A 25,443-nucleotide genomic window follows, 5' to 3' on the forward strand; every position below is an offset into this window, starting at 1 on the left:
TCCTCTGATTGAGAGACTCTCGCTAATATATACATATGTTAGCAGGTGCCGACACTTATCGCTGTAAAGCCGAACTAAGTACTCGGAAAAGGAACGCGATTCCTTAAATTTCTTACAGCTGTTTATTATTTATTCCCTTTCTATCGGTTCCAACTTTCTCGCCTTCTTATCGCTGTCCGTTTTATCACGCATGCATCCGTGTTATGCATCGATTCCAATGTTTCATGTTCTCAAACTTTCTATTATAATACCATCTATCCGTAATATCATATATAGATGCTAGAAGTGAATGAAGGACACCTTGCATACAATGACACGTATCGAGCGTCGTAACGGTAGGTTGGAAAAGTGTCATGCAACGTCGAGGAGACGCAGAACGAACCTTCGACAGAGAGAGAGAGAGAGGGAGAGAGAGAAAATAGGCCGTTGATTGGCTGACACATTCAAACCGCGACAGTGAGAACCCTCGTATCGCCTTCGAACGATGTTCTAAAGATAATCCTGTTTTTCCAAGTCGTAGTTTTCCAAGAATGTATCGAACGTACATCGAAAGACAAACAATCCTATCAATTGACGAGCCAACTGTCACGGTATAGCTGATCGCGCGCCGTCTCGTGCGCAAGCTTGCTCGGAAAATCGATAAGCTCGAAAGCGCGTATATACCCCGACACTGTTGAGCGAGTGCGCACGACGACGAAAGCGACGACGTCGACGACCACGACGACGACGGTGAACGGTCCTTGATGTCAAACGCGAGTCTCAGTGTTGTTTACCGTGTCTTCGCGTGAACAGCAAACCAGCGCCCCGTAACGACTAATAGATCAGGGAGAAGTTATGAGGCCTTGCTTCGTACCCATCGTCGTCGTTTTGATCCTGGCCGAGGCACCCGATCGTAGCGAACAGCGAATCTCCTTCAACACGTATGTACAGCGATGTTACGCCGTCTAATTTCTCTGAAGTTTTCGATGCTTTGATAATGTGCGATAACAACGCGTGCGTGTTTTGATCGTCGCGACGGGGATGGAATTTAGGTCAACCATGAAGAACACCGCGACGGAAACGTCGTAGCGATGATATGATGTAGGACTTTCGGGAGAGAGAATTTCGTTTCATCTCTCATGGTTGTCACCCGTCGCGTTTTATTGCGTGCGATTGTAGTCGGCGATCTCTTACATTTTTTCGAGGATTCATCACGGCTTTTGTCGATTTTCTTCGCAATTACTGCAGTTTCGTCAGACCGCTGTCGCGCTGAATCGATGTGCACGAATACATCGTTCGTCTTTCTTTTCGTCCTGTGACAATATTACACTTTTTACTAATGATCCGCTCAACCCGTGATGTAGAGAGAAAAAGATGCACGGAGGATAAACCCCTAGCATGCATATTTTTAGATGATGAAAAATAATACGTTGCGCGCCATGATGAAAAAATAATCGGACAGATTGGCCTTAGAAATGAAGTATCATAGTCTTCTATCGTTGCCAATCTTATATATGTATGTATCAATTGCTCGCGTTTCTTTTTCTGTGTGTGTGTGGGTGTGTGTGACACACAGAGTGAAGACATGGGCGCACAAACTGGGTTTCGAGCTGTCGCAGTTGGCCAAATACGTGACGAACGTGGAGAAGTTTCACGAGAGTTACAAACAGGCGGATGTGACGGCACGTGACGGGAAATCCCTCGTCCGCGAAATCGCCAAGGACATCAAGGCCATGATGGAGTCAAAAATCTCGGCTATCAAGGTGCGAACAAATTTGAAATTATTCGAGCAACCGACTAAACTGCTCACACACACACACAGAGGATAATGGACGTGGCCGAGACATCGGCGTTGTCGGCGCCCGACGTAGAAACGCCGTCGACCTTTACGTTCATCAACGCCAAGAACAACACCATCGAGCTCGAGTACAGTCCTCATTTTGGTGGCAACGTGAACGTCAACATGTCCGCGGTGCACGTACCCACAAACGTGTACGAGCGCGCCCCGAAAGTCATCCATGCGATCAAGTGGTCCGAGGCGCTTGACCGCACTTTCATCAACAATTACGAGCAGGATCCGTCGTTGTCCTGGCAGTACTTTGGCAGCGCGACCGGCTTCATGCGCCAGTACCCCGCCATGAACTGGTACATGGAACAGGTGGATCTCTTCGACTGCAGAACCAGGAGCTGGTACATCGAGGCGGCGACTAGCCCCAAGGATATTCTCATCCTGATGGATACCTCCGGCAGCATGACCGGCATACGCCGGGAGATCGCCAGGCACGTGATCAACAACATTCTCGATACGCTCGGCAACAACGACTTTGTCAACATCATCACCTTTTCCAACGTGACCAAGGAGGTAAGCAAAAGGAAATTGTAATGAGTTTGCGTTGCGATGACGATCGATCGCAGGTAGTGCCGTGTTTCAACGACACCCTGGTGCAAGCGAACTTGGCGAACGTGCGCGAGCTGAAGAAGGCCATTTCGAATCTCAATACTGAGAAGATCGCCAATTTCTCCCTGGCTCTTACCACCGCCTTCGAGCTGCTCGAGTCGTTTCGCATCGAGAAGGAGGGCGCCAAATGTAATCAGGCGATTATGCTCATCACCGACGGGGTGCCGTACAACTACAAAGAGATCTTCGAGGCGTACAATTGGAAAGACAACCCCGACGAGCCTCCGAAGGCCGACATGCCCGTTAGGATATTTACCTACCTGATCGGTCGTGAGGTCGCCGATGTGCGGGAAGTACAGTGGATGGCCTGCGCCAACAGAGGCTTCTTTGTGCATCTGTGCACCCCGGCGGAGGTCAGAGAAGAGGTCAGTCGCTATTTCTATACAGTTGTGACCTCCGCTCACAATAGGCCGTGTCTTTTTCTTTCCATACACACCCGGCTACTTGTTCTCTCTCTCTCGATTATTTCCGCAAAGAATCATGTAATAATTCGGAAACAAACATGCGCTCCGTACAACCAATGAGAACGGATAATAAAAGCAGGACGCGAAATTTTTAATCTTAGCAGGAGGATAGAATTGTCCGACAATGTAACACCTTTTCCAAGCGATCCAACCAATTACGACCCTTCTCATCCTTGTAGAAAATTCATCCAAGTATTGCAAGAAATGGAGGATCGCAGTACTCCGGCGAGTATGTTACACACTGTCGGACAATTTTACAATTTCGCGCCCAACATCTCTTACGTTCTTAATAAAGAACGCATGCCTCCGAGATTCCTTCCTCGCGAATACCATCTTTTCGAAATTGACAGGTATTGAGATACGTGCCGGTGATGGCGAGGCCCCTGGTTCTGGGCCGCACGGATCATCCTACTATATGGACACCCGTTTACGCCGACATAACCGATCCGAAGATGACTGACTGGCTGTGGGAACAGCGCGAGAGTGAAGAACAGAAAGAGCGCTTCCTGGCTTTGTATAAAAAGAAGAACAAGGCGGAGCAGGACCGGCGATTCGTGAAGAAGCAGAAGAGACGGTACGATCAGAACAGCGATCTGCAGGAATACAAACTGATGACTTCGGTCAGCATGCCCGTATTCGATCGACGCGAGAACGCGGTAAGATCCTTCTGTTGTTGCGACATCGAAAATCGTTGGCCGTTAAAAGTCGGTCGACGATTGTACCAGTTCATATATATCTCTCGTCCATCCTTTCCTCCTTTCTTTCCCAGGGAGAAAATTAATTTTCTATCGGCAACGCGTTTGTCTTCTTTCTCTTTCTTCGTCGTCCGTCTATTTTTTCCTCGCCTCGAACATTTTCACGCGAAACTTTTTCGCGCGCGGAAAGTTACGCGCGATTAGTTGTACGAGCCGCGAAGGAGGTGAAAGACATTTTATTCGTTGTTGGGGAAGTTGCATTCACAATGATTGGACGAGCTGCGTTATCGGTATTTTCTCTACACAATTTTGCGTTAAAAACACTTTACTCGAACATGTGTTGACATGGTGTTAATTCGACATTATATACTTTTTAACACATCCTTCCGTTTTTTAACGCAAAATCTTTTACCGTGTATACACATCAGAGTTGTACAACAACACAGCAACATTTCGGCTGAAAATTCACCCCGATATCTATGAAATTTTGTGCTGATTGCTTAAATCGGTATCGTCATCATTCATATTCGAATCATATACATTCCTTCGTCGAGCGTGTAAACATTTCACATGGATTTTTTCTCACTATTTCCCGAAACAAAAGTCTCTCTCGCGAATCGCCCTCGGGGTATATACTCACGCTACACTTGCTCTTCGGTTTTAAGTCCCTCTTTGTCCACAGAACATCACAAGGCAGGTGCTGGTGAACGAAGCGTACTGGGTGACAGAGACAAGAGAGGTTGGCAGCTAAAACAAAAAACTCAAGCAACGTTGTTCTAATGCATAGTGTACATCCTTTATCTTTCGTTTCCGCGCGCGACCGACGATCTACGACCTCATCTTCGCCATCCGTTTCCGTCAAGTGAACTCTCTTTTGTCCAGCTCATCGTTCATTGAATTCATCGAAAGCACACTCACTGATATTACGCATCAATCGAATAATAATATATCGCATTAGCGCGAATTTATTTCTTTTTTCATCCCGCTGCAAGACATCAATTTTCGACATCATATCTGCGATATAAAAAAGGTAACATCGAGATGTAAAATATATTGTTGATGAAATTCCAAAATAATCGACCGAGCGTCGACGTTGCGAAGGTGCTGGAACGAGGTCGTAGACGCGCGAACACTTTTAGGTCCGACTTTCTCTGGTATCTTATGTTGATCTAACACTAGTACTGGGATTATTTCAAGTCATTAGGTAGGTTTAGGTACGTTAGTCTACCCTGTGTCCTGTCGAGACGAGTAGAAAAAGGCTGCCCGCCTGTTGGATTGCGTACGGCGAATCGATCCTCGTAAAACATTGGTCCTTAGAGATCGTTCTGCAGTGACTACATAACTATATATCTTTAATGCGCGAAAAAGAGATATTAATCGAAAGAGCGTGCGAACGGACGTCATTTATAAAGAAGAAAATGGAAAAAGAAGGAGAAAAGCATTAAAAGAGAGAAAAGAAGCTTCGAGGCTAGTCGAAAAAAATATTTCTCTCTCTCTCTCTCTCTCTTTGCGGATTACTTCAGAGAAGATAAAAGATGAGAATAACACGATAAACGGTAACATATAAGGATATGAGAGTAAATTTCGCACGACAATGATTGATCCTAGCTGACTTCTACCTATAATAGAACGCACTGCGGAATACGCGCATCTCTTCGCGTCCGTGCGCTCACTCCTTCCGTCACGAGTAACAGCAGGCACGCACGTATACACAAATATGAATTTGACAGTTTATTGAGTGCTAGATTTCGTTAGTCCGTGACATTCGTAGATCTAATTCAAGTGACGACCCGTCGCTTCGCGACCTTCTCCTTCTTAAATTGACCCGTGACTACACCCGTAGATCGAGCCGAATTCTTTTTCATCACAATGACGTGCTATTCGTTTCCATTGCATTAATTCAAACGAAGTAGAAAAATATTGAATCGAATGGTATTTTCTTCTTTGTCCCGTACAAAAAGGAGAGGGCTTACAAAGGTCGTCGCTTCGAAGGAACAGAGCTAATTGTTACTTGAACTAACATTTAGGATAGCCTGCGTCCAATGTTGTTACTTAATCATAGAGAGAATTTGTTGGCGTTGTTTAATTATTATAGTCTTTCATTGTGTATCGTTATTATTATTATTATCATCATCATTATCATCGTCATCATCATCATCACATTGAGACAGTAGTTGAGCTAGTTATTGCGTTCAGTCGCAAAAGATTCTTACTGCTCGTCCCTCTCGCGCGCGCTCTCTTTCTCTCTCTCTCTCTCTCTCTTTTTTTTTTTAATGATTGAACAAATTGATAAAAATACCTCTACAAACAGAATCTTCATTTAATACTCGCGCGAAATTTACTTAGTCCGCAATATTCGTCCCATTCATTTTTCATCACGCACATTATACGTATTGCTGTCTTAAGCTGCCTCTTGTCGAAAATATCGGCAGATAAACATCGCGGTAATTCTGTTTTTAACATGGGCAATCGGCGAAAACATGTCTCAAATTCATTAGTTACGTTCATAAGTCAGATGAATATTTAACATATTCATTTGATATTCATTCACCCGATGTGCAACGTCACCGATGAATAAAAATTGTTCATCGGTCATGAGCACACACTTATACGCATATACAGACGCGCACACACATACACACACACACGCACGCACGCGCACTCACACACACACACCTACACTACCCCACACGCGCGCGCTCACTCGCCCACGCACGCACACATACATGCGAGGGGTGATCATTTTATCACACATATATGGTTTCTTGATACTAAAACGTGTTTCTGTAGATGAACTCATTGTGATAGAACTCGTTGTTGGAGAAGGTAGATACGCTTCTGGTTATGCGACTTGAGATGATGATGATTTATTTCGACATAACAAACGTTGTCATGAATAGTGGCGTCACGTGACGGCGGATCCCTCAATAAACGTGTTGATAATTGTCTGCGCAGACGAGGATTGCCAATCTTCTCGGTGTCGCCGGCACGGACGTACCTATCGAGGAGATTCAAAAGCTGATGATCCCGCATATGGTGAGCGCACACTTTTCGTTAATCGTTTCGCATTATATTCGTTATTCACTGTGCATATCAAATGGGTCATGTGTTACCAATTCACGGGAAGATTGATGAAAATTATATTATTAATGTAGAGATTACGCTGGAAGATTGCAAATTTTCGATATTCTCTACTGTAATATATACGAAATCCTCACTTCAGATAATCTATATATTTTACGATTAAATTTCTGTGTGCATGGGACGGAATATTATTCGTGAGCAAACATTTGAAAATTTTATACTCGAATATCAGGTTGTGCACATACATATTCATAGATGAAAATCTACAAATCTTCGAATATAGTCTCTCGCAGTATTACACGCGACAGATAAAATTACAAACTTTTATTCCGGAATTTTAGCGAAAATTATAATGTCGTCTGAATAATCAATATAACCGAAAAACTTGGGAAATTCAGTAACATGTTAATGAACAAAATTAAATTAAGCACTCGAAATCTCGAGTAGTTTAAATGCGAGATATTTGACGAGAAAAGGTTGACGTAAAAAAGATATTATTATAGCTACAATAGTAGTTTTAACAAAGGTAACACTTCGGTGACAAATGCAAGTTGCAATGACAAGTTTTTTTGCTTCTTTTTCACGCAAACAGCTTGGCGTCAACGGCTACGCTTTCATCGTCACGAACAATGGTTTCATCTTGATTCATCCCGATCTCCGGCCAGTGGTAATATTCTCTCCCTCTCTTTCTCTTTCTCTCTATTAATTATAACATTAATTCAAACTCTTAAACTCTCCTTGGGATCAACGACGCGTTACGATTTGACATTTGTTTTGCGTTTTATTATAACAGATATTTTTGATACGCGTTATAATACGCAATTGATAATAGTTTCAGGGTATCTTGAAGCCAGCTTATAACAGTGTCGATATGACGGAGGTTGAACTGATGGATCATGATAAAGGCCCCAGAGAATTCGACGAAGGAATTCTTATGGTGAATAAATTATTTTGATGAATTATTTAACATATACGCGCAGCGTAATGGGCATAATTTTCTGCATCTTATAGACTGTCAACAATATATCGATGACATCTTCTGATTTACAATCGGAGATAATCGTATTATTATAACGTTTTCTGTATTTATCGATCGATCGGTTGTCAGGCATTAGATACGCGCGTGTGTCGTTAGTAAGAATCGCAAAAATTTGTTTGTTTTTCCCCCAGTTTCGCAACGACGTGGTGAATCAGTCGGATGGTACTGCGACGCTTCATACGAAATATCATTACGACGATATGGTGAGTATATTGCTTCATCAGCGTTTCTTGATAAATTAGGATCATTTGAAAACGATCTCTTATCAGAATAAACATTTTTATAATTATATCATTTTAATCACACAGTGTATATACAGGCCGAGACAAATTGAGATACCTAATATAACAAAAATAAACGTTTCAGACAAAAGTTATAGGGTTTCAAGGTATTTCGGTAATTTTAACTTGGCTGTACAATCAATTATTATTTCAGTTTTCTTCTAAGCCCATATCAGGCTAACTGACTGGCGGTTACGACTGTCGATTCTTGAAGGGCCTATCATAGTGAAGCGTCATATAACTAGTCTATTGTAATTGATCCATTAAGAGTTGGGAGTTGTAATCGACAGTCGGATAGATCTTCATAATCGACAGTTTGATACGCTTAAAGTGGATCGATCAATTGAAAACAAATGGTCTATTCTTTTTAAGTGCGCTGCTGAAAAAAACAGACCAAAAGAGACAAAACCGAAATTTGTTGATTCATTGAAATCTAATCTTCGATCTCTAATATTCTGATACGGGTTTAACGCATAAGTCTATATTATTTCATGCATTTTTTCGAAAAGTGAGTTCAGAATATAGACCATAACATCGTTTCAGATAATTTTTAGATGAGATAACATGTTTTTTTTTATCTAAGATGATGATGAATATATTGTTTTTCCATCTAGATAAAGATGATCTATTTATTTATCTGGATGATTATTTAGATAATTTTATCTAGATACCGGCAAACACTGAATGTAATAATTGCTACTATAGGCGTAATTAATTTCTATAATATATAATTATAATTCTTATAATAATTACGGTACACAGACACGCACGCACGCACACACAAATATATCATACTTGATTACAATTAATGTGCGTTGCTTCTCTTTCTTTAGAAACGCGTCGGCAGAGTGAAGAGAAAATACGATTACACGGGGATACAGGACACTCCGTTCACGGTGGTGGTTAGCCTACCTGAGTACGATCACACTACAAACAATCGTGTGCGCGCTACTGAGGAGATACATCGATCTCACGTTAAGGGTACGTTGCTTTGCAGCGGCGAAAGCTTCTGAACATCACGCGTTTCCCTTCTTCGTTCAAAAGAAATTTGTTCAACTTGGTTGTCCCGATTTTGACGACGAATTTTACGAGCTTCCGCTCGTCGCTTTGTATATGTAGTCAAACAAACAAATTCCTTTCGACGTTCCATTATGCGATTGGAGACCTCTGTCATCAGTCTACAATAGGTACTTTAAGCCCTAAGTCTTAAGAAATTAAGCAATCACAATAAATTATTTTTTTCATATTCGACTATGATTGGTCAATTTCTTAAAATTTAAGACACCTATTGTAGACCGGGTCTCAAGCGTACGATAATTTTATCAATTTAAATAAATGTGTGAGAGATATGTGTACAGCGAAAATTTTCGCCGCATGATGAGAGTCACGAGTCGATTGTAAAAATTCACAGCATCGATGCACGGTCTCAAAATTCCCGATAGAGATATCATGCGAAAAACACGTGTCAATTTCACCGAGAAAAGCGTTGCAAATAATTTCGTTTTATTAGAAATACTGTTCGTCGCTCTTTTTAAGTCTGCGTGTCTTTTGTACCGGCGTTTCGCCGTATCGAATGTAGTAAATTCAACGTCGACGCGACGAAAGAAAACGGGGTTCGATGACTTGTAATTTTCAAGTCGGCGTAACCGAATTAGAATTGGATTAATCGATTTGTCAAAATTTTTATCAATTAATCCTGAAGCTTTCGTCGCTGTAGCCGCCCGAATCGCCGAATTTGAATGAACTGAACCGTCGTAGGAAAAAACGTGACAGATTACTTCGCGGGTAGTAACTGGCGGGTGCACCCCCATTGGATGTACTGCAAGTGAGTGTCCAATGAGCAATATAAAGAATCCTTACGAAAATGCAGTTAATAATAAACCTTTCTCCCTCTTTCTCTTTCTCATTTGCTGTGTACTTGCTTAGGTACCACTACGAGGGTGAACACAGATTCAACACCTCGGAGTTACAGCTCCTACATTTTCTGGAGCGTACCCGTCAGCCAGGCTGGAAGTGGATCGACATGAAGCAACGATCCCAACCACCGGAATACTCCGCTGCGAGCTCCGGTCACAGTTCGCATCGTGAGTTGAAATCGATTCGTTCGTTTCAATGTTTTCTTAAATAATTATCAAAAAGTATCACATTTCTATATTCTACCAATCTCAATGAATTTTACCATGTATATAAGCTAGAAACTTATTTCCAGCTAATCCCTACAAGGCTGACAGGAACTCGTACTATTGTGACAGATATCTGCTACTCAGTTTGGTCTTTGACGCTAAGGTAACCGAATGGTTTGCAAATCCCAGCACTACCCGCGAGGAAACAGGGTGAGCATAATTTCGATCAATTAGCTGGCGAAATAGCAAAAACAGAAACAGAAAAAAAGAAGCGCCCTTCACAGCATGGCCACCCGGAAAACGAGTGTTCCTTGTTATATCAGTAACCGAGCGCTCGGGTCATTCGCTCGACTCGTACTACGAGATTATTAGCGGCCGTCAATAAGTGACGCTTCATCATCTGCGCGGACTATGTTCCCTTATTCACTACCAGTATTGAAGATCTGTAGTATACATAACTCTAATTCATCAGCAATGAATTTTTAAATGATATCAATCGCGAGATTAATAACTCGCCTAGAGATTAACCATTTATATCGTCCATTATATCGTTCCGTTTGATAGAAGGAAGAACTATCAACTTGAATATTCAATAAAATTATAAATTGTGAATTGATAAAAGATTAAGCTTCTGGTCGGATTGCGTGACAATTATTTCCTCGTAGAAAGGAAAATCGAGCGACTGGTCGCAGTTTGGCGCATCTCTCTCTCTCTCTCTCTCTCCCCTCTCCCCCCCNATATATATATATATATATATATATATATATATATATATATATGTAAATCATGTTCCTTATCAGAATAAGAATTTACATGCGCGCATTTTTACACGAACACTTTGTCCTGTGTTCGTTTTCCTGTTTTTGTGCACAGTTCTTCTCTCTTTCTTTTTTCTCTCGTTTTTATCAGGATAGAAAAAATGCATCTGTTCCTTTTGACTAATATACTTACCACTTTGACGCCATGCAGACCTTTAGCTAGGCTGATGAATCTGCTGCCCAGGTAACGCCATCACAACGCACCTTACATTCTTAGAAAATAATGACCGTTCGATAATATCGTACTATCGTAATGCGGCCCTATCTCTGCCTCTCTCCTTCCTCCTCCTTTCTTATTCTTTCCATTCTTCTTAGGACTCTGTCGCAGAAAACCCCAAATTTGTAATTTGTTCTCACATTGTTCCTTTCTCGTTAGAAGATTGCGTTTGTCGCTTCTTAACGCTTACGTTAAGCCACTTGCAATTTGAATTTGATCGGGAAATCATCACAATACTTTTCTTTTCTTGAGTTGTTATCTTTTTTTCGTAAAATATTTGCTTCATTTCGATATGGTTTTCTCTCTTTCTCTCTCTTTCTCTCTTTCTCTCTCTCTCTCTCTCTCTATCTCTCTCTCTCTCTCTCGTCGACAATTAGCTTGCAAGCCTTCGTAGGGCGTAGGGCGTCGTCGAATGGAGGCCTGAGGAAAGAAGAACGCTTTGCGTTAAGGCTGCAAGAGGAATTTCTCCGACGATATGCCGCAATAGTATCGATCCGCTTGCTCATTTGCGCTATTCTACAGTTTTTTTCCTCTTTTTTTTTTTACGATACAATACAATAATATAAAGCAATATCTCAAGACATTTCGTTTCTCTGTCAATGACTGTCTTCTGACTGTCTTCTATTGGCGACAGTGGTAGAAATGTATCATATATGCCGACGAGCGTAACTTGATCGCTGCTTGTGAGGGATTATAATTGTAAAATGAAAATATAACGATAAGCGTAATGATGTATTCATTTGTCGGGATGAAAACTCGAAATAACAATAATATTTCTTGAATGCAAATATTAAATTTTTTGCAAAGCACAACGGCGCAAATGAGTCGCGAGCTTGCATATAAGAGGCTTGTACACACATATATATATATATATATATAAATCGTGCGTACATCTTGAGACGTTCCCGTAATAAAAAGGAGCCCTCCTCTCCCATAGGAAGGAGTTTCAACAACGTTTCGGAGTGACACTGGCGTTCATGGCTACACACAGCGGTCTAACCCGATGGCAGGATTTCTCGCTGGACGAGGACACGCCATTGCCAGATGATCACTTCAGCAAATTATACCCAAGAACCATCGACGAGGTGTGGTACAAACGGGCGGTCGAGCAGTACTATGTACAGCCGGAAAGCTTCGTTTTCTCCGTGCCGATTGACGACGAGGGTACCGACAACACCACTCAAGTCACTGCCAGTCGTGCCATATTTGTCGGTGAGTAACTTGGATCCCACACCTCGAAGAGAGAATTCAAAATCAACTAATACTCCAACTTGCAGTGCAACATTCGAAAGTCTTTCTCGTAGCAAGTTGATATAAAAGACAACTCTTTCGTGCTTCGCCGCCAAGTATGTGAAAGAAAAAAATAATAATAAACATCCGCAGGAAGCAGCTTGAAGGCGCCAGCCGCGGTGGTTGGCTTCCAATTTCAGCATACTGCCTTGCAAGCGCTTTTCCAGAACATAACGTTCAACTGTGAGGGACTCGTGAATTGCCACAAACACTGCGGCGACGACAGCTGGGCCTGCTACCTAGTCGATAACAACGGATATATAATCGCCGCCGAGGATGAGGAGGATGCTGGTAAATTCTTCGGCCAGGTTAGAGGCCCGATAATGAGCAGTCTGGTGAAAGAAGGCGTTTTTGAGAGGATAAGGATTTTTGACTATCAGGCGGTGTGCTTTAAAAATGCTCTGACCAACAACGCCGGCAATATTCTGCTTACGGTGAGCGTTACAATAATAGCATCAATGTGCACAATTGAAATGTTATAATAACATAGCGATATCATACAATAGTACAAACGTGTGCGTATAAACACAATTTTACGGGATAACGAAGGGGAAGTTTTCAAACCTAAATTTGACAAAATGTCATAGCCATGGAAGCATCTGCAGAGAGCAATGTCGTGGGTGATTGGACAAGCTGCTTGGGCCTGGGCAAAGACGGGCATATGGGAATCCGATTACGTGGAAGCATACGCCAACGACGAGGAAACTCATGTCGTCCGCGACGATTATCAGGAAAATGTGGAGAAACTGCCGGCCTCGAAGGACGATCCGAAGGACGATTCGAAGGACGATCCGAAGGACGAGAGATCGTTCGAAGAGGACTTTCTGATCAATCGAACGCGCTTGGAAGTGTGTGACCAAGAAGTATGTGTGCTTCTTCTACAATTATAGAGCTTATCTTTGTACGTGGCAAAAACAAAATTGATACATGACGTACAACACGAATTATACAAATGTGGTTGAAAATTTGATTAGACGCTTTCAAAAATAATGTCAAAGTTTCCCTACACTGTGTCTGCTGTAACGCATAATAACGCACAATTGTCACCGTACAGATGTACTTGTATCTGCGTAACGCCTCCTTCGACACGTACGATGTCGATGTGGACGAGAATTGTATGCGGCCGTACGTGGTCCAACCGGTGAACTTGAGCAACATGCTGCTGGTGGTGGTGAAGACCGATTGCCGCGACACGACGTTACCGTCGCTCAGCATCGTGCCCGAGGAGGTGATGTACGAGAATAATACTCTAGTTTGCCAGAAGGCGCTCACCGGCCTCAAACGGAAACGACCGCAGTCCTGCATACGCTCGCATCCCAGGGAAAGAGAGATCAAGGATCAGTGCGGACGCGCGACGAATGCTAGGTCGAGCCTGCTGCTGACGCTGCTGCTGCTGTTGATGGCCGGACGGAACGCCGGCTAAAGATCATCAAGCCAACAATCGGTGTCAAATTAGTCAGTCCGCGAGTTGAGTATGTCGAGAATCGGACAAATTGTGAAAACGCCTCGGCAATAAGCGGATATACACACGATCGCGGTGATTGGGGTTGCCACCGCACAAGTTTGGTGATTCAATCTCTCAACTTTTTCTTTCACTAACGCTTTCGCAACCTTCTTTCTTCTTGGTCTTGAGTCAAACGCGATATTTCCTTTGGTGAATCTTTGTGAATAGTTTATCGTTTCATTTCGAAATAATGTTATCATAAAAAATAAAGGGAGAGAGAGAGAGACCAAGGAGAAGCAAGCTGCGTCAATTGTATCTTCAATTAAATCGAAATATCATCGCATTAGTCAGGTAGTTTAATCGAGTTTTTTGTAATACCAATTTTTTTCGCAAATATAAAATGGCAACAATGAGAAACGTCCATAAATATTGCGAATCGTTTCGTTCTGTTTCGTGTTCAACGTTTCAAATTTACAAATTTCGCCATGTCTTATCGTCGAGTTACCGATACATGTGTGTATGTGTGTGTGTATGTGTGTGTGCGCGCGCGCGCGTGTGTGTGAAAACCCTGATCATTCCGAAAACGTGTGCTCCTCTACCTCTCGTTACCGCGCGATCAAATCCTATACGATCGAGTTACTCTGGACGAATTTAACGTTCCGGTACACACGGTGTTTCTACTATGCGAATATGCGAGACAACGCGATCAATCAAACGTGGCGAACGCAATCGATATCAAAATGTGTACTAAGATGCAAAATTGCCCTCCATCTTGTCACCGACTTCAAATCAGATTAGGTGGTCATAATAGATGCGCTTAGCGTAGAATCGCTAATACATTTTTGGTCTTATGACGAATCGTCTCGAAAACGAAGATTGGCGACATATATGATTTTAATGCGTCATCTGTGATTGTAGCTCATGTTTAAGCGGCCGGTCGAGTCGAAAGTTACGTGTTCGATCAAAGAGGGGAAACGGAGAAAACTCGCCGCAATCGAAGATGCTAACAGTTTGGAGAAACTGGTGTGATGTGACGAAGAACATTTGAACAGATGTGCTTAGAGAGAAAGAGAGAAATAGAGAGAGAGAGATAGGAATATATTCCAGAGAAAGAACTGGCAAATCCAGAAAAATCGATGAGAAAAACGCCTCTCTTAACTCGAATTTAGAAATATATTCCGTCAAGCTCTGGATGCGTCGACTCCTCTTAATGTTCCTGCTGTCAGAGTACATCGATCGAAAATCAGCGATTCGTGGATCGCGCTCGGTGGTCACGCGAAATGTAAAATGTCAGGAATGTAACGGATGGAACGAACGGTGCATCTCTCATGTACGAAACGATCGTGCTCTACAAATAGCAGCCGGTATTAAATGCTACCGTAATCGTTGTCAACGTGATAATAGCGGGACGATCAGTTCTCTCTAATTGTCGGAGCAGGGTCGCATACTACACAAAACACGCATACACGCACGCACGCACATACATATATACACGTGCACACACGCACACACACACACATACACACACATGGCACAATGTTCACGAACGCTACGAGATACACACATCATATTCGCGCTTTGTACATTACAAAAATTGACGTGACGCAAAGATTCACGTATTAATAGAAAATTACGAGATGTTAATTTTGTATATTACTGTATTATATGAAATATGTAAAAAAGTGTGCCTTTGGACACGCGGTTAAGACAAGAAAAAAGTGAAAAAGAAGAAAAAAGAACTACACATGATCTTGTTGTATGTTTGTCGAATAAATTACCGAACGTTCTATATATTAATATATAAATATAAATAAATAAATAAATAAATATGTATATATATATATATATATATATATATATATACTTATTTATTTATTTGTTTATTGTTGCTGAACTCCGGCACGAATATACCTTCGTCGCGTGAATGAGTTCCGTCCGGGGAACGAAGGATGTTGTTTGTATTACATAGAGTTTATTACAATTTGCTATGTACAATGGCTTGCCTATGTAAAACGAGGACGTTTTCTTATCAAAATGACAACTTTTCAAGAGAAGAGACTACTTCAATTGTGCATTCTCCAGCTTTCTCATTATTTCCACCGCGCGTCCAATTCCTACGTACAAAACGTCGTTCTATCTCCTGTAGAATTCCTTCAAAGAACTCGATTTTGTTCGGCCGTTAATTGCATAAATTGCCCTGAACAGTTCATTTTGATCAAATAAGTTTGGTGCTTTTTTTCATATGAATTTGACGTTTATTCACAAAAAACGAATTATATGTCAATCCTCGAAATAGTCCCCATTATTTGCAATCACAATCAATTATTCTCCTCCTATTCGACTGTGATTGGTCAATTTATTAAGGTTTAGAGCTTAAAGCAGTTATTGTAGACCGGAACTAACTCTCGGCGAAAAATGAAAACGTGAAATTTTTCACGTGAACTTTCTCGCCATCAAATTCGCGCAAGGATAAAAATCTAATGATATGACTGATCCAGTATATAATATTACTACTACACTGCAAAAATCGTTTCTGAGAATATAACGTTATTTTTAAGATTAGATGTTGGTTAGGTGCGACGCTTCTCCGATATTATAGATACGTTCCACTGTACGCTCGCAATGCTTGTAAAGAGGTTTTGCGTTAGTCGCACAATCGCAAGATTGCAAGAAATTGACCAATCACAGTCACTTATTTTCCTTGCGATCGAAAATAATCGACTGTGTGATTGATCAATTTCTTGCGACTTTGCGATTGTGCAACTAATGTGGAATCATCCTAACACCGCGAGCACTCGTGAGTACGTAGGAACGATTTTTGCGTGTCGTGAGTGTTTCATTATTTAGAGTGACGTTTAATTGATATGTCACACGACCGATTAACTTAATCGACTGATTAAATTAACGGAATTAACTAGTCGCAGTTGCCAATTAGCTAAACTGATCACTGTGCAAATGTTACTCAAGGAGGACGTATAAAAAATTAAAAAATATATAATGAATCTACCCACATGCATTTTGTAGAGTTAATTTGGAATGTGAAAGCCAGTGAAGTGGATTTCAAATTGTATTATATCGTATACGTTTTTTATGACCATGTTTTTTGTACCATCGTTGCATTATACTTGAAAAACACAAGTTCATGATTTAATCTTAATATGGTTGCATTTAATATCTCCGTGAATAATTTCTGGTTAATAAAGAAATCTATTAATTTGTCATTATTTTCAACAAGGCTATTTAAAAAGTCCGAAAGAAAACGAAAAAAAGATTCTTTTGAATCTGTAAAATTTCATAAAAATCGGAAGAATATACTAAAATTAATCGCAAAATTTGACATTATTTATATCTTTTAAATATTTTACTGTAATTCTATTGACTAAAATTATTCGGTATTTTCAACACATGGAAATATTATTACATTATGAAGAAAATCCGCAGAAGAAAAAAGTATTAGAGATGAAAATGTGACAAAATAATTTATTAAATGATTTTCTCTCTCTCTCTCTCTCTCTCTTTCTTGCTTACATCTCTCATTGTCTTTACATCATTTTATAAATCTGAACGCTTCATCTTGACCGACTCGTAACTCATTTCAACGTATAAAAATCACTTATTATATAGTATAAAGTGGTAGTTTTTAAACAATTTGATGTTATCTCAAATCGTTTGATAAAAAATCGCTGATATTTTTCCGCAAATTTTCCATCACACTCCTTTTATGTCACATATATTAAATATCTCCGCCATATTAATCCAACGATGGAGCTATTTGTCCGTCACTTTGCCGTCCAACTTGAAGCACACCTGAACTTCTTCAGTCTCCTCGTCAAGCAAAGCAAACTCGACGTTTAATTTCACCGGCGGGTAAAATTCGCTTATATGCATGTTAAGATTGTACGTAACTTCTTCATCCTTCTCCAGCGGACACTCGCCTTTCGATAAGGACTTGCACGCATCCGGCTCGGGATACGGATATTCTGTTGTGATTCCTGCTAGCGTAACCATGACGCGGGTTTTCAGTTTCTCCACGTCATTCCCTACGAGAAACAAAAGGGGACTTTTTTTCTTTTCATCCGATCACATTTCTTACAAAAAATTTCGTTCCAACACTTTATTTAAAAATCATTCCAACAACTCGACTACAACGTTCATAGCGATCATCACTCATACAGGATGTCAAAAATATTTATGGGTGGTACGTATTACTTATTTTGACAGCAATTTAAAATTGTAACAACATCCTTCTTGGATGTTTAAAAAAGACGCACCAGCTTTGATTGGCATAAATCATTTCAGAAATATTAACAATTTTATACATTATTATCACGACTGACTTTCTACATATCATATGCAATATTCGTCTCGATATCAACAAATTGAAATTCCTTATTCACTTTCCATACATATCATAAAATGATTCGCAACGCTGTAAGATGCTATCTGCCAGATGGTAGTGAAAATTTATGTTTGCGTATATCTAATATTATATTCCTATAACGGAAATATATATATGTGTTTATAAATTTATATATTTATATATGATTATATTAATAGAATATATATATATATATATATATATTCTATTAATATAATCATATATATATATATTCCATCAATAGGAATATAACGTTAGGAACGAGCAAACATAAATTTTTATTACTATTTGGCAGAACAACATTCATCCCCGAATAGAAATTGCTGATCGACTCCGCCATTTCACGTTTAACTTTTTTCATCGACACGACAACCCGATATGTCGAATTACTAGCAACACAATAGCTGTACTACTTACTGGCATTAAAATCCCATTCCGCAATCAAATCAGTCCCTCTTACCAACTTGCAAGGAAGCTTGTCGCATCCTTCCACCCGCAATAACTTTGGCGGAGGTCCGTCGGAGCATAGCGCGAAAGGAGTATCCTGCAGAGAGACCGCGATGCAGAACACGAGGATGATGCCGACTGTACGAAATACGTTACATATCGGTTAAACGTCGAATAATAATGACAATACAATTGCAAACAGATTGACGAATCTACTATTACTACTTAGTTACTACTATTACTATGGATTTACCGGAAGCGTAGGCTCTCATTTCTTCTGATCAAGTTTAACGAGATGCGACGACAACTTATCTGATCATCGAACGGCGCGAGTCGGCTATTTATTCCATCTGTTTATATCTAATCAAACACCTGCCAGTCCTAAAAAGCGATAAGCTCGAGATTGAAACTAACACCTGCGCTGATATTGTAAGTTTGTTGAAATTATCGGTCAACGTATTCATTGCATATGAACGAACGATTCGAGACACTGGAAATTTCATGACAGTTATTGATTCTGATAAATTGAATGACACGCGTAAAGCATAGTGAAGCGTGTATTTCGATATTTTGCGACGATTTGTATCCCGATAAAAAAAATCACGCCGAAAAATCAGTTTTCTCTTGGAAAAAAGTATCAGCGATAATTGATTTTTTCTTACTTTATTTACAAAGAAAAGTATCCAACGAAAGCAATACTAGATGTTCATACTAGTCGCTACAATATCTCGGATGATAGTCATCTCATTCTTCTTATTGTTATCAACACGTTAACTGCCACGAGCATTTCGGAGGAAATCTCCGTCAGGCCAAATCCATTAAAATTTTTTGATAAGAAACATTTAAGTATATTAATTATACGATCCTAAATTACTTATTAAACTATGTAATTTTTTTAGTTTTATATCGTACGAGGGTTGAAATAAGGTTCCCATCAATTTTACAAATAGACAACATTGTTTATTCTCATAGAAATTTACATCGTTGGAAAGATGAAACTTTGCTCTATTTTTCTACATAATCGCCATCTTTTTCTACGCATTTTTGTAGACGGTGCTCCAATTTCTGTATCCCAATGTCGTAGAACTTCGCCGCCAACCCGTTGAGGAAGCGTTTCACCTCTTCTTTGACTTCATCGTCGCTCCGGAAGCGTTGGCCACCCAAGTGTTCCTTTAACTTGGGGAACAAGTGATAATCACTAGGCGTGAGGTCCGTAAGGTGGGTGGGGCATGACAGTCCACCCTAAGTGTGTCAAAAGTTCCTGGGTTTGACGGGAGACGTGAGGTCGTGCGTTGTCGTGAAGCAGCGTTACACCGGCTGTCAGTCGTCCTCGTCGGTGGTTCTGGATAGCTCGCCTGAGTTTTCTCAGTGTTGCGCAATAACTGTTTGAGTTGATTGTTGTCTCACGTTCCATGAAATCGATCAGCAGTATCCCCTTACGATCCCAAAAAACACTGGCCATGACTTTGCCAGCAGAAGGAGTTTGTTTGAACTTCTTTGCGACTGGTGACCCTGGGTGACGCCACTGTTTGGATTGTTGTTTCGTTTCGGGAATGAAATGAAACACCCACGTTTCGTCTCCAGTAACAATGGAGTCCAACAAACCTTCCTTAACTTCTTGACAAGAGGTGAAACGCTTCTTCAACGGGTTGGCGGCGGAGTTCTACGACATTGGAATACAGAAATTGGAGCACCGTCTACAAAAATGCGTAGAAAAAGATGGCGATTATGTAGAAAAATAGAGCAAAGTTTCATCTTTCCAACGATGTAAATTTCTATGAGAATAAACAATGTTGTCTATTTGTAAAATTGATGGGAACCTTATTTCTGGATCAACCCTCGTGCTTTATACTGTCAGTCACTGACGCGGCCTAAACGGAAAGTTCAGTCACCGGTGACTGACGTGGCACTTAACGTGTTAAACAATATATCATGTTTCATTCCCTTACATAATATCGAGTGTACATGCTCGTTTCTTACATATCTATCGTTGAAATGAAATTATATCCATTGACGCGAACGCTCAAATCGCATTCTTCAAAAATTGAATTTCCGTAGAGTTTTCCATAACTTTGTAACGTTTTGGAGAAAGTCTAGGTTTAACAGAGTTTATTCCTGAACTTGATATTTCTCTTTTTCTTAATTAAATGCATTTGCCGCGACAAGATGATGTCGTAGATTTTGAATCCAATAATTTTCTTTCTTTTGGACTGCTCTATATAAGAGCAATGTAACAACAAGATTGTGTAATCAGGTGAAGAGCCAACTGCTGATAATTTGATATCGATTCATTCAAGCCCAGCTGTATTTGCTGTTGTCGAACAAAGTGCAACGATGTCAAAGTACACGATGATAGGTCGGCTCATGCCAAGAGGGAGTTTTCACGAATTTATTCATCAATCTGTCGCGCACACACATTGGCGTGTATCTAAAAGATGTGTAGTAGAAAAAATATTTCCACGACTCACATCTGAAAAAAATATATATATTTGGACAATCATCATCTGATTTCCGAAATATATTAGAGAAAACTTTAAAATCGTAAAGTATGTCAAACTGTCGAAAGTAACAAGATATATTCAATTTATTTAAACCACTCACTTGTAAACCGCGGACGGATTAACGTTGAGAAGAGCCTTATCGAATATTTCGTAGATACTCGAATTCGTCACACGTTTCAAATCGTCTTGCCTCGCGACGGAAGAATAATACTCTACGTATCGAGAGAAATAGTCGTTATAAAAGACCATCGATTCGGGCTTCATCGATTGTTGCATCTCACTGAAGTACTGCCGCTGACGCGCCATAATGTTGCTTTCTCCGGTAAAGTTACCTATATTGTTGCACACAAACGTGTTTCTTCATTTGAGCGTCGGTGAATTGGCAGAGAAGAGCACTTAGATCGAAAGTCTCTGAAGCGACACTTTTACACAGTTGTTCGTTTTCTTGTTATAAAATTGTATTATTTCTGTCACAATTTTCCCCCAAGTTGAGTTAACAGTTTCTCCACATTACAAATGAGTTAACAAGTTGAGTTAACAGTTTCTCCACATACAAATATATCCCGATGAAAGTCGGCGTATGATAATTCAGAGATTGATTGGAACGTTTTATCGAAGAATATTCCGCAATGGGATCTGAGTAATATCTTTGAATGATGTTCCTTCCCTCCATTCGTTTTTTTATACACCTACCGGGTATGAAAGAGATCACTTTGACACCATACTTGGCAAGCTCCACCCGAAGAGAAATAGACCACGCGCGGAGGGCGGCCTTGGTCGCTCCGTACACGCTCAAGCCTGGCAAGAATTCCTCGGCGCAGTGGCTGCTTATAATGATGATTCTGCTCTTGTTCGATAGTATAACCGACATGAGAGCCTGCGTAATTCTCATCGTTCCTACTAAATTCACCGCTACCTGATACTTGACCTGATGCTCCGTCTGCCAATGAAATTCGCCAAAGATCATCACTCCAGCATTGTTTATCAACGCGTACAGATCTGCGGGACAGAACGAAGACGTGCGTAAGGACAACAGTTTTTTTCCATTTCACTTTTTTTTCTTAATCTAATTTTTTTTTCACACAACGCATATTCCTCTCTTGTAGAGAGACAACATCGACGTAGGAAAAAGAAAAAAAAAAAACGGATCGAAAGCGACGCTTGTGAAAATTCAAATGAATTCGAGAGAACACACTCATATATGGAGAAAAAAACACAATCTTCGCGTGAGCATCGGTCGATTGAAGGTCGCGTGATACTTGCAAATTCTTCCACTTTTCATGGACTTGTCCCTACGTCCCCTAGCGCGAATTCGTGAAAAATAACAATTTTTTTATTCGAAAGCATTTTTACCGCTCTATGAGGAGAAATTACGCGATCGTTGTTCTGAAACTGAAAAATGAGAAAGATAATTGGAAGAAAGGTGTTTACATAGAAATTTTCAATTTCAGTGGTTGTTATGACGATAAAAATAATATAACGAGTAATTACGATGCACGCATCACAGTTGCGCAAGCGCGCTCAGATTTTACAATTTCCACGTGCGAGTCGTCTGTGTACGATCGTCGCGAATGAATGAAATGTTTCTCTTCTCTGTATGACATTCGTTACCGTGATTCTTCTCGTTGCACAGGATCTCGACGTGTTGTCCGAACCGTCTGATGCTCTCTTCATCGGTAATATCGAGGCGATGAACGATAACTTTGCTCTCAGTTAAATTTTTGGCAGCCTGACCGTCCGGATTGAGCACTCCCGCCATGACTGTGGCGCCGAAGGTCTGACAGTGCAAGGCCAAACTATATCCCAAACCAGAGTCGCAGCCGGTTATGACTATGAGACGCTGTGCGTTTAATTCCTCTCGACGATACCAATAAGTGATTCCTGCTGAATATAATATACCTTTCAATTGATTTGTTCCGTTGGAATGCTGTCGATCCTTTGACAGCAGGACGAACAATTTTTCACAAGAAATTACGAGATATCCTGTAGCGACGACAAATATTTGTATAAAAAAAAATGTCGGTTATTTTGCGAATAAATTTATGTGGAAAACAAAAAAGAGTGATGCAAAGAAATTGATGTAAATGATACAGAAGCAAAAGTTAGAGTCCGTTTTTACTTTGTGCTGAAGCAAGCTATTAACAGCGACGATCATGTGTGTATCTTTACGAGTTGAATATCTTGAGAGCGAATGTCAAGATTTTAGGGCCACTTGCAACTTAATCGGAATCGACCAACGCATTAACCAGTTAGCTAAACTGATCAATACAATTGATCAATTCCGCTAAGTTAAGCACATACTTACTTTGGCATAATGCAATTATGCATGCATGAGATAAACCAATTAGAGTTCTATGTATTTATCCTCATGATGGAAATGAAGAATCCTGATTAGCTCGCCTTCTCATGCATTATGCCGAAGTGTGTGCCTTAATCGGTTAAGCTAACCAGTGGAAGTATTAAGAAAACGCGGTGGAAGAATGATTATCCTATGAATTCCTGCGAGGATCCCACGTTCACTTATGTCTCGACTTTCGAAGGATCCTCTTACCTAGAAATATCAATAAAAGTGCTGAGATCGTGAGTGTCTCAGCGCTCCACAAATACGCGGTCATCAACACCGCCAATCCGAGCATCGTGGAATGTCTCTTCATACACGTCGGCCACATATTTCAATCCTGAAGACAGTTACGTGTAATTGGATTCGTCGCAAGAACGCGAATAAGTTCGCAGAAACAACTGTAATACATGTGCAAAAGCCACACCGTCTCTCTGCCGTCTTTCTCAATTTCCTATAAATACATATAGTAACGCTAATGCAGCACGTGATACGACAGTATAGCAAATGGATAGTACATGGATTCAAATTACACAAGAAATATTCTCCATATGTCAACTTTTATATAAAAGTATATTTTGAAACGTGAAACATGTATACCAGTTACTATTTATTAATAAATTATTATTAATTTTTCCCCCCTCCCCGGGAAATATTTGGCAGACGATTCGCACCGACGTTACGATATTTATTTGTTGCCCGTATTATTCGCGAGCGTATCTCTCTCGATATATATGTACGAACATTCGATACCGAATAAATTCTGTGTGTGTGTGTATTGATTCGGTATTGTTTATTAAACACGTGTGAAATCCGTTGGAAACACTTTGGACGCACTTGTTCAGGTAGAATCGATGCGAGGAGCGAACGAACTCGACTGGCCTGCCAGAGGATATGAAAAAAAGACCCGATCCGGTCTACCTGCTGTGCGTCGAGCTCCGTGCTGCTTAGCCCCACTGCTTTTCGAAATAGTATAGGAATCAGCATAATCGAACGCCAGACTTCTCGAGTGCATTCCAGTGTGTCGCAATAAGGATATTGGATTGTTCGACGGTATGCCGAGCGATGATTGCATCGTTTCTTTGCAATTATTTTCGAAAGGTTGTTCTTTTGCGTTTTATTTCTTTATTATTTAGAAGTATATCGCTGATCAGTAGCAAGCGAGGTAATACATCACGTGTATAATTTAAATGTTTTATCGGCTGATAATAACGGAAAATTCTGGCGCGTTGAAGGACGATGATGTATGTCGTATTTCTCACGAGAGTTCGTACATAGTACGAAAGAACGAAGGTGTGCCATCCGAAGTACGGCAATGCGATCATCCTGCCATCCCGGCTTTCGTCGTTTTGAATATTTCATAGGATCGATGTTTGTAGGAATTCCATTGATTGTATTTGAATTTCAATGTGCACCGCGTCGGAAGAGATCCAATGTTTCTCGAGGAAAATCACGCTTCGTCATTTCGTCAGTTGGAAAGGATGTTGAAATCGTATTGAAACAAACGTGAAAAGTTGATTATTATACCAAGTCGCAAGTGGAGACATATGGAGAAAAAGAATTTTGAATATTTCACTGATCGCATTATACGCGATGTACGTTAACGATCGAGATAATGCTGCAAAATGGTTGCGAATTAAGAAAAAGAGTTTCGTAAAAGTTATTTCGGCACAATCATCCAAATTTCGCACATATGACGTACGCGCGAAATAATAACCGTACTAATAAATCGTAATAATAAACGTACCCGCAATAAGTGTACCTTACATGAAAAACAACTCTCGATATATATGAGTTTTACAGTTTATAAATTCCTAGACGAGCCTTTACAGATTTCGATATACAATCTCGATATAAGATATATATATATATATATATATATATATA

The 25,443-nt window shown here is 40.4% G+C and overlaps 2 protein-coding genes across 7 annotated transcripts; one reads left to right on the top strand and one right to left on the bottom strand.

The window, feature by feature from the left end:
- The first annotated feature begins 643 nt into the window (after positions 1–643).
- Positions 644–17,232, top strand: LOC106744438 (voltage-dependent calcium channel subunit alpha-2/delta-3). 6 transcript variants are annotated; one of them, XM_014619212.1, is made up of 19 exons: positions 644–920; positions 1,556–1,742; positions 1,802–2,341; positions 2,395–2,802; positions 3,252–3,557; positions 4,279–4,335; positions 6,552–6,632; positions 7,273–7,347; positions 7,513–7,617; positions 7,851–7,922; positions 8,834–8,981; positions 9,759–9,825; positions 9,927–10,084; positions 10,210–10,333; positions 11,093–11,125; positions 12,096–12,370; positions 12,542–12,882; positions 13,036–13,311; positions 13,503–17,232. In XM_014619212.1, exons 1-19 carry the CDS (start codon positions 835–837, stop codon positions 13,869–13,871), a joined length of 3,708 nt encoding a protein of 1,235 aa, XP_014474698.1. In that variant the 5' UTR covers positions 644–834; the 3' UTR covers positions 13,872–17,232. The 6 variants fall into 6 exon arrangements, with proteins under 6 accessions (XP_014474698.1, XP_014474702.1, XP_014474703.1 ...); XM_014619216.1 differs by lacking the exon at positions 4,279–4,335 and having other exon boundaries at positions 645–920; positions 13,503–17,231; XM_014619211.1 differs by having other exon boundaries at positions 828–1,742.
- A 156-nt stretch (positions 17,233–17,388) lies between these two features.
- LOC106744487 (estradiol 17-beta-dehydrogenase 2) lies at positions 17,389–25,437 on the bottom strand. The gene is made up of 7 exons (XM_014619315.1): positions 23,770–25,437; positions 22,830–23,102; positions 21,912–22,217; positions 21,319–21,550; positions 21,186–21,187; positions 18,688–18,855; positions 17,389–17,932 (listed from the first exon to the last, which is right to left on the bottom strand). Exons 1-7 carry the CDS (start codon positions 23,885–23,887, stop codon positions 17,661–17,663), a joined length of 1,371 nt encoding a protein of 456 aa, XP_014474801.1. The 5' UTR covers positions 23,888–25,437; the 3' UTR covers positions 17,389–17,660.
- Positions 25,438–25,443: the final 6 nt, after the last annotated feature.

The sequence above is a fragment of the Dinoponera quadriceps genome, unplaced genomic scaffold, assembly GCF_001313825.1.
Source record: "Dinoponera quadriceps isolate SergipeBrazil2010 unplaced genomic scaffold, ASM131382v1 scaffold777, whole genome shotgun sequence".
Taxonomy (NCBI): Eukaryota; Metazoa; Arthropoda; class Insecta; order Hymenoptera; family Formicidae; genus Dinoponera; species Dinoponera quadriceps.